Source organism: Chlorocebus sabaeus, chromosome 6 (assembly GCF_047675955.1).
Source record: "Chlorocebus sabaeus isolate Y175 chromosome 6, mChlSab1.0.hap1, whole genome shotgun sequence".
NCBI lineage: Eukaryota > Metazoa > Chordata > Mammalia > Primates > Cercopithecidae > Chlorocebus > Chlorocebus sabaeus.
In genome coordinates, this window is record NC_132909.1 from 59,099,785 (window position 1) to 59,109,261 (window position 9,477).

At 56.8% G+C, this 9,477-nt stretch overlaps 2 protein-coding genes across 2 annotated transcripts; both read left to right on the top strand.

The window, feature by feature from the left end:
• The first annotated feature begins 735 nt into the window (after positions 1 to 735).
• SMIM44 (small integral membrane protein 44) lies at positions 736 to 1,347 on the top strand. Its single transcript, XM_073017131.1, has 2 exons — positions 736 to 954; positions 1,105 to 1,347. The coding sequence occupies exons 1-2, from the start codon at positions 753 to 755 to the stop codon at positions 1,344 to 1,346; spliced, it is 444 nt and encodes a 147-aa protein (XP_072873232.1). The 5' UTR covers positions 736 to 752; the 3' UTR covers position 1,347.
• A 2,121-nt stretch (positions 1,348 to 3,468) lies between these two features.
• SMIM24 (small integral membrane protein 24) lies at positions 3,469 to 9,275 on the top strand. Its single transcript, XM_007994774.3, has 4 exons — positions 3,469 to 3,733; positions 4,934 to 5,045; positions 5,398 to 5,454; positions 8,671 to 9,275. The coding sequence occupies exons 1-4, from the start codon at positions 3,469 to 3,471 to the stop codon at positions 8,822 to 8,824; spliced, it is 588 nt and encodes a 195-aa protein (XP_007992965.3). The 3' UTR covers positions 8,825 to 9,275.
• Positions 9,276 to 9,477: the final 202 nt, after the last annotated feature.

Consider the following 9,477-nt stretch of genomic DNA (forward strand, 5'->3'; position numbering starts at 1 on the left):
GGATTACAGGTGTGAACCACTGTGCCCGGCCTAGTCTTCCTTACTCATAACTATATTCCAGCATCTAAGAGAGTGCCCAGCCTTAGTCACTGCTCAATACATATTCGATGAATGAATGAAGAGCCAGGCACAGTGGTGAGGACTTGTAGTTCCTGCTACTAGGGAGACTGAGGCGGGAGGATCGCTTGAGCCCGGGAGGTCGAGGGTGCAGTGAGCTATGATCGGGTCACTGCACTCCAGCACTCAGGGCGACAGAGCAAGACCCTGTCTCAAAAATAATAATAAAAGTAGCCAGGTGTGGTGGCGGTCACCTGTAGTCCCAGCTACTCTGGAGGCTGAGGTGGGAGGACCACTTGCACCCGGGAGGCGGAGGTTGCAGCGAGCTGAGATCTCGCCTTTGCACTCTAGCCTGAGCGACAAGAGTGAAATTCTGTCTCGAAAAAAATTAAATAAAATGATAAGAATTAAAAAGATGAATGAATGAAGAGAGTGAGCCGGCCGTGAGGAAATCTGGGCAGGGCATTCCTGGGAGAAGGAAGCGCCGGTGCGGAGGCCCCGAGATGGGGATGACTGGGCAGAGTGGTGGCTGGAGCTGAGCAGGTAGGTTGCCGGTGAGCGGAAGTGATTTGCAATGTGATTAACCCAGGCAGATGGTGGCCGCGGGGCAGCCGCCCAATCCTCTTAGCTCAAAGCCCCTTAATACTTCCGCTGCGTGGGTCACCTCCGGGACTCCCCTGTGCCGGGCGGACACCATGCCGGGGCTGGCGGCCAAGGGGGAGGCCGAGGGCTGGAGCCCGTCCCCGCCACTGTACGAGGAGTACCGGCCGCCGCCCCTGGACACCATCCGCCTGCCCAGGTACGTGCTGTACCTGCTCCTGGCCACACTGGTGGTGGTGGCCGTCGCCTACGCCATCGTCGGGCACCTCATCAAAGACCTCGCCCATGACCTGGCCGGTGAGCTGCCCCCACTGAAACCTAGCCTGGGCTGCTGCTGGACCACCCTGGGTGGGTGGTCAGGGGATCCAAGGGCTTCTCCTAGCTGGGGAGGGGACAGAGGAGGGTGGCCGGGGCCGGGGAGTTGCCTCACGAGCCCCCTTGCTGCAGACTGCGTGTTTGGTCCGAAGCCAGACCAGGAGGCCGCACCCCGGGAGCTGCGCCCCAGCCTGACCGGAGACGACTTGGAGGGGCTGGACCTGCAGCTGGCCCTGGCCTGGCAGGGCGAGGAGGACGCCGGCGGGGGTGGCGGGGCAGCCCCCTCTGAACCCCCGCCTCCCCCGGAGCCCCGCCGCCCCTCCATTGCCTTCAAGGATCCCCCATCCGGAAGCTCCTTCTGGAAGCTGATGTGAACGTGAATCCTGAATCCGGGTTCTGGACGCTTTGGCGGTCCTGTAGCCAGAACTTGTGCGCACCGGAGCCCTTTCTGCAAATCCTGAGCTCCCTGGTTGCAGCGGACGGCTTTCTCCTTCCCAGCCGGCAGGTTCCGGGGGTTGGACGCTGGCTACTTTCACACTCTCAGAGCCTGCTCGGCTCAGCCTCGGCCAAGCTATCAGCAAACTGTGAACTAGAAGCACTAGGGCGATTTAAAACATGGTAATAGTATCGGCCAACCTTACCTAGCGCTTAGCGCGTACCTGCTGCTGTGCAGAGCAGGTTTTTTCTATACAGTATCTCATTTAGTCCTCCAAGGTAGGACTGATCGCCCCCATTTAACAGATGGGGGAAACCGAGGCACGCGGTGGTGAAATGGCTTCGCCGAGGCCTCAGAGCACAGAGTGCTTTTCTCAGAAAAATCCCAGGCAACTGACTGACTTTGGAGGGCAGGATCTCCGAGGCGGGTCCCGCCCCCACCCCCTCTGCTGGGCTCCCCTACCTCCAAATCTTATCCAGCCCCCACCTCGGTGCTGGGTGGGCTTGTCTCTGGGGGGTGGTCCTGACTTCCTAACCAGGTCGAGAGCTCCCAGACAGCAGCAAGTCCTCCTTCCCTCTCAAGCCCTGCACAAGATGGGATACACAGTAAGAGGTTAATAGATGCCTGCCTGGCTGTTCGGGCAGACCTGTGGCCGTCCTCGGGCTGGGACGTGTGAGCCCGGTCCTGCTGAGTGGCCTGTCTGCTCAGCGGTCATCCACAGACCTCTGGAAGAGAGGAAGTGGCAGCAACTCAGCAGGCGCTCATAAACACACGTGCGATGACGACGCTGGGCCTTCCTACCACTCGCCTGGGCCATGGCTGCTCCCGTGTCAGCTGGGGTGGGGTCACCCTTCGCCCGGGCAGGGCCCGCTATCTAATCAGCCGAGGGACCAAAGTTGAGGACAGGAGAGCCTGGATCCTGAGTCATCAGCCCTCCAGGGCATCCCCATGTGAGAGCTTCCAGGTTTGCAGGTGGACCACGGGCATGTGGCCTGTGCACACCTTTCCTGTCCCTGTGTGCTCCCACGGCTGCCTGTGGGTCCCCAGGGGCCAAGAACCTGGGCGAGGCAGGATAAGCTGGGGGTGAGGCAGACCCGGCTTCAAATCCCAGGTCAGACCTGCTGTGTGACCTTGACTTTCCTGGGCTCCGCACGATGAGACTGGCACCATTTCACGGGGTGTTAAGAAAGGAAATTCGATCTGTGAAACTGCCGAGCACGGAGCCTTGTGTGTACTCTGAGAACACAAAAGCCAACTCTCAAATTGATTTTGTTTTTAGAGACAAGGTCTTGTTCTGTTGCCCAGGCTGGAGTGCCGTGGTGCAGTGGTAGCTCGCTGCAGCCTGGAACTCCTGGGCTCAAGCGATCCTCTCACCTCAGTCTCTTTGAGTAGCTGGGACTACAGGTGCAGGCCACCATGCTCAGCTAAGTTTTATATTTTTTGTTTTAGAGACGGTAGGAGGTTGGTCTGGAACTCCTGGCCTCAAGCAATTCTCCCGCCTTGGCCTCCCAGAGTGCTGGAATTACAGGCGTGAGACACCGTACCCGGCCTTGGTGACTCTTTTTATTTCTTTTGCGACAAGGTCTTCCTCTGTCACCCAAACTGGAGTGCAGTGGTGCGACCATAACTGGCTGCAGCCTCAGACTCCTGGGCTCGAGATCCACTTCGGCACACTCTAGTATCTGGGACTGCAGGCGCCTGCCTCGCCTGGCTGATTTTTCTATTTTTGTAGAGTTAGGGCTTCACTAAGTTGCCCAAGTTGGGCTCAAGGATCTGCTCGCCTTGGCCTCTCATTGTGGTGGGATTACAGGCGTGAGGCACCGGGCGGGCGCACCCTTTTAAAGATATTCTAGTTGTATTTGTCAGTTCCCCCTGTGCACAGAGTGGCAGGGGCCTGGGCCGGGACGGGAGGTCGCAGTCATCTCAGTTCCGCCCCTGCAGCAGGGATCGCAAGGGGGTGGCGCTGAGGCTGATGGTCCCCAGGGCAGGGTGCAGGGAGGAGGGACTCCCTCAGTTAATTGTTACACAGGTCCAGAGTCTGGCCTCCCGAAGGGAGAGCGATGGGGCAGGAGCTGGCAGGGGAGGGCAGGATGCCCAACCAGATGGTGCCAGGGGCGGGCCCTGCTCCCAGGTGTCAGGCATCCCCCGCCCCTGGACCGTCTGTGCCTTATCACGGGGAGGCAGGGCCTCGCCCACACCAAACCTGTGGACGCAGACCCGGGACCGCCGCTGGCTGGCTGCTGGCTCGCTCGACCGTCATGGAGACCCTGGGGGTCCTTCTGGTGCTGGAGTTTCTGCTCCTCTCCCCGGCGGAGGCCCAGCAGGGTAGGTGCAGGGGGGCGGGAGGGGGCGTCGTGGGATGGGGGAGCTGGTCAGATGATCACCATCTCCCAACTTTCCATGGCGAGAAAGAGAAGAGGGGGCAGGAAGAAGAGGAAGGGTGGCTTGGGGGCCCTCCTCAAACCCCGCAGTCCCGCCCACCCTCCCCCTCGCTGGGCTCTGCCCTCCTCTGTAAGGGCCACCCCACTGCCCACTTGGGCCTCTCCCTTCTCCAGCCTTTCTGAGCACACCTAGCTGAGCCCCGCTTGAGCTCGGCCCCACTCTCAGCTCCCGCGTCCTGCACAAGCCCCTCCCCATCTGAGCCCCCTCTTCCTTTGTAAGCCCCTCCTTCTCACTACTCTGCCTTTATAAACCCCTCCCAGAGTCCCTCCTCCTCTGTAAGCCCCTCCCCTCTGAGCACCTCCTCCTTTATAAGCCCCTCCCCTCTGAGCCCCTCCTCCTTTATAAGCCCCTCCCCCTGAGCCTCTGCCTCCTCTCTAAGCCCCTCCCACTCGGAGCCTCCTAGTTCACAAGCCCCTCCCCATCGGAGCCCCTTCCTCCTTTGTAAGCCCCTCCTCACTCCTCCTTTATAAACCGCTTCCTGAGCCCCTCCTCTGTTGTAAGCCCCTCCCCTGTGAGCTCCTCCTCCTTTATAAGCCCCTCCCATGAGCTCCTCTGCTGTAAGCCCAAACCCCAGACTCTTCTTTATAAGCCCCTCCCCATCTGAGACCCTGTTCTTCACAATCCCCTCCCCATCTGAGCCACCTCCTCCTTCATAAGCCCCTCCTCTGAGCTCCTCCTCCTTTGTAAACCCCACCCCTGAGCCCCTCCTTTATGATAAGCCCCTCCCCTCTGAGCTCCTCCTTTAGAAGCCCCTCCCCCTGAGCCGCCTCCTGCATTATAAGCCCCGCCCCTTCGGAGCCCTCCTGATTTGTAAACTCAGTCCCCTTGAGCCCCCCTTCTTTATGAGCCCTTCCCCTCTCTGGGTCCCCAGGCTCCCTCCCACTCTGGTAAGGTACCCTCTCTCTCTCTAAACCCCGCCGACCCCCCTACGCCATCCCGGTCTCTGAAGCTCCGTCCCTTTCCAATACCAGCTCTGTCGGAGCACCCCCAGTGCCCTTCTCTCTCTCCTTGCTAGGGTGGTGGGGGAATGGGGGTCTTCTGCCCTGTCCTTCCTCTGAGTCGAACCTCCCCAACTTCCTGCAGCCACGGAGCGTCGCCTGAAGCCGTGGCTCGTGGGCCTGGCTGCAGTAGTCGGCTTCCTGTTCATCGTCTATGTGGTCTTGCTGGCCAACCGCCTCTGGTGCTCCAAGGCCAGGTGGGCGCCCGCCCCACCCCGCTACCCCCACAGCCCTGCCCAAAGCGCTGCCCCCGCCCCCAGCTTCCCAACCCTCTCTGGTCCCCCCATCACCAGCCTCTATGTCCAAAGGTCTCCCATTGCCCTGCTGCTCCTCCAACCCCTACTCTCAGAGCCCAGACCCCGGGCCTGCACACCCGCCTCTCTCCCCCAGATAACCAGCTCGGCAGCCCAGCCCTTCCTTGCGTCCTGGGGTTCATGAGCCCCGGCTGGGAGGTCGGGACAGAGGCTGAGGCTGTCACACGGCTTCCTTCCCTTTACCGCCCCCCTACTCCCCTCCCACCCCCTTCCACCCTTCCCTTTATCTCTGCAGGGCTGAGGACGAGGAGACCACGTTAAGAATGGAGTCCAACCCGTACCAGGACGAGAGGTACTATGCGTGCGGGCGGGTGTCAGGGGTCTGTGTGAGCCCCTCCTCGGGGTGGGGGAACAGGTGTGCACTGATGATCTTACTGTCCCGAATCCTTCAAGCACGTTACTGCCCTGGGACCTTCACCTTTCCTGTATCTTCTGGCAGCTCCTCCTCCTCTTTCAGTCCCCACTCAGGGGTTTCCGGCCTGGCCACCAGCCTTCCCGACGCTGTCCCCAGCCCCTTGTCTCATTCACGTTTATCACCAGCGGAACGGTCTTAGTCATTCGCTAAGTCTGAGACATTACATGGTGCCTTCCAGTTGTGTAGGCAACTTAGCTTTGGTCCTGGCTGTGTCCTCAAACCCAGCATTGGGCCTGGAACACAGGAAGTGCTTAATAAATACCTGTTGAAGAAGACTGTGGTGTAGGATTGTGTAGGTGTCTGTACAAGGCCTAGGTATGGGTGACCCACCTGGACTCAGTGTCTCCTATGACACTGACTGCCCACAAAGGGCTCAGGGATGCAGACATCCATCATCCATCCACCCATCACCCACTCATCCACCCACTCATCCATTCATCTACTCATCCATTCACCCATTCACCCATCCATCCATCCATCCATCCATCCATCATCCATTCATCACCCATCTGTTCACTCACCCACCTGCCCACCCACTAATCCATTCACTCACCGCTTATCCATCCACTCACCCATCCATTCATCACCCTCCATCCATTCATCACCCATCCATCCATCACCCATCTATTCACTCACCCACCATCCATCCACCCGTCATCCGTCATTCATCCGTCCATCCATCCATCCATCTATCCATCACCCATCTATTCACTCACCCACCCCCTCACCCATCCATTCACCAACCCATCCACTCACTCACCCATCCACCCACCCGCTCATCTGTTCACATACCCATCCATCCACCCACCCATCTATTCATCCACCCACCCATCTATTCATCCACCCATCAATCCATCATCCATCCATCCATCCATCCATCCATCCGTCCATCACCCATCTGTTCACTCACTCATCCACCCACACAGCCATCCATCCACCCATCCATTTATCCATCCACCCACCCATCCACCCATCCATCCATCCATCCATCCATCCATCCATCCATCACCCATCTGTTCACTCACTCATCCACCCACACAGCCATCCATCCACCCATCCATTTATCCATCCATCCATCCATCCAGGACTGGGGGTGACCTTCCACTGGGAGGTGACCAGCCTGGCTGGGAGAGTCTCAGCTGAATCCAAGACGTGCCTGAGGGAGAGGACCTGAGTGGTGACTTTGTCTAAGACCTGGTTCAGCCCCAGTAAAATCTGATTCCTATTCCCAGGATGTACTGGGGGATCTGGATCCCACCTGTACACCTGTACCTGTAGCTTCCTTTCTGCCTTGTTCATTCCTCCATCCATCCACCCAACCATCCACCGGTACATCCATCTATTGGTTTGCCCGTACAGTCCTCACCCTCCAACCACCCATCCATCAGTCCACCTACCCATTAGCCCATTGAGCTGTCCACTCACTGACACACCCACCCACCCACCTATGCATCCATCAAACTATGTAGTCTTCACTCTCCAGCTGCCCATCCATCAGTCTACCTATCCATTAGCTCATTGATCCATCCCCCCATGTACAGTATCATTCATCCTCCATCTACCTATCCATTGATACGTCATTCTCTTCTTCCTCCAATTCATCCTCTCATCTACTTACTAATCTGCCCCTCCCTCCATGCAACCATCAATTCACCTAACTGCTTATCTACTGATCCATCCATCCACCTATACATTAGTTCATTGATCTATACATCCATCTATACTCCCATCCACCCATTCTCCATCCCTCCATCATTCTCTTTCCTGCAATGTATCCATCTATCTTCCAATTCATTTATTCAACCTCCATGCAGCAATCCATTCACGTAACTACTTACCTATTCATCCATCCACCCACTCATCCATCCATTCATCCACCAACCCATTCATTCATCCATCCACTATCCATCCATCCCCATCCATCATCCACCCATCATCCGCCCACCCACATACCCACTCATCTATTCACTCACCCACTCAGTCACCCATCTGTTCACCCACCCATTCATTAACTCATCCACCCACTCATCCATCCATTCATCCACCCATTCACCCATCCACCCACACATTCACCCATCCACCCACCCACCCACCCACCCATCCATTCATCACCTATGCATCTATCATCCATCCACCCACTCAACTATCCACTCACCCATCCAACCACCCACCCATTCATCTGTCTACTCATCCATTTATCATCCACCTATCCACCCACCTACCCATCCATCCATCCTTCCAACCACTCACCCAGTTAGCCATCCACCCATTCATCCACTCATTCATACACCTATCGATCATCCATCCACCCACCCACTATCCACCCACCCATCCACTCATCTACCCATCTATTACCCAACTTCTTTTTTTTTTTTTTTTTTTCTGAGACGGAGTCTCGCTCTGTCGCCCAGGCTGAGTTCAGTGGCCGGATCTCAGCTCACTGCAAGCTCCGCCACCCGGGTTTACACCATTCTCCTGCCTCAGCCTCCCGAGTAGCTGGGACTACAGGCGCCTGCCACCTCGCCTGGCTAGTTTTTTTTTTTTTTTGTATTTTTTAGTAGAGACTGGGTTTCACCGGGTTTGCCAGGATGGTCTCGATCTCCTGACCTTGTGATCCGCCCGTCTCGGCCTCCCAAAGTGCTGGGATTACAGACTTGAGCCACCGCGCCCGGCCCCTATTCCCCAACTTCTTTACCCTCCTACCCATCTATCCATCCATTCATGGAGAAATTGAGTCTTAGTTGCAATGATGGATATGCAGTGTGAATCTCTGTATCATCTGCCCAGCCATTGCCCCCAGCCTCAAAAGCAGCCTCCTTCCCCGGGGTAAATTGAGTCCCAAGAGGCAACAGGGGCCCTTTGGTTTATATCCATCCATCCATCCATCCATTCCTCCCTCCATGGAGCAATTGAGTCGTAGGTGCTGTCTTTTTTGAAATGGAAATCGTGAGGCTGCGTAGTTAGGGTTATTTTGAAGATTCACTGAGATAGCGCTTGTAAAACACTCATCACATGGGCTGGTTCCAGTGAGTGGCCATTAAATAGGAGTGTCTCTGTTTCTTATTATGGTTTGGGACCTTTGTATCCCTACAGTGAAGACAAGAGAGAGAAGAAAGCGGCCAAGGAGAAAGAAGAGAAGAGGAAGAAGGATAAAAAGGCAGGGAAGGAAGGAGAGAGCAACTTGGGACTGGAGCTGGAGGAAGAAGAGCCCAGATACCATGAGATACCGAAGAACACAGCCATGTGAAGATTCCTGGCTGCCTCTTCCAGGCAGTCCCCCAGAGATGCCTCTTCTGCCCCCTACAAGCAATGCCCTGGATTTGAATCCAGTGAAATGACTCCATCTGGGATTCAGAATACAGTGTTCTCAAGGGAAGAGGTCTTGGGACCCACCCTACCTCCCTCAATGGGGGCTCTCTGGGCAAACATGGTTTTCATGCACCCCTCTTCCTGAGCTTGGTCCCTGCCTGGCGATTCTTCTCATACTTGAAGAGCATCCCTGGTTGAGGAGACACCCACAATCCTCCACCATCTCATGGCTCCACCTGCTTCTACCCACTGCCTGATTTCTTTTGTTTCTGCCTGATGTCTACTGGCCAGAACTTCCCCTCTCCCATGCACCCACTCCCAGCTGAGGATTGCTTCCCGATGGCCTGCATTAAAGCATTCATAAGAGCCCTTTGGAAGGGCTCCTGCCATCTCTTGGGACTCAGTTTACCTCTGGGGAAAGAGGCTGCTTTTGGGGCTGGGGATGATGGCTGGGCAGATGATAAGGAGGCTCAGGCTGCACAGGTGCCCAGATGCCCTGGGCAGATTAAACACTCCCCCGGCAATCTGGCTTTTTGCTGTTCTGAGCCCCGGACTTTGAGCCCTGAGCGCCGTCTCCACGGAAATCTTTGC

Bases quoted from the DNA above. Each gene is read 5' to 3' on its own strand.
- SMIM44 (XM_073017131.1), top strand. From the start codon at position 753: ATGCCGGGGCTGGCGGCCAAGGGGGAGGCCGAGGGCTGGAGCCCGTCC. The intron at 955-1,104 runs GTGAGCTGCCCC...CCCTTGCTGCAG, and splicing joins CCTCGCCCATGACCTGGCCG to ACTGCGTGTTTGGTCCGAAG.
- SMIM24 (XM_007994774.3), top strand. From the start codon at position 3,469: ATGGGGCAGGAGCTGGCAGGGGAGGGCAGGATGCCCAACCAGATGGTG. The intron at 3,734-4,933 runs GTAGGTGCAGGG...AACTTCCTGCAG, and splicing joins CCCGGCGGAGGCCCAGCAGG to CCACGGAGCGTCGCCTGAAG. The intron at 5,046-5,397 runs GTGGGCGCCCGC...TTATCTCTGCAG, and splicing joins CTCTGGTGCTCCAAGGCCAG to GGCTGAGGACGAGGAGACCA.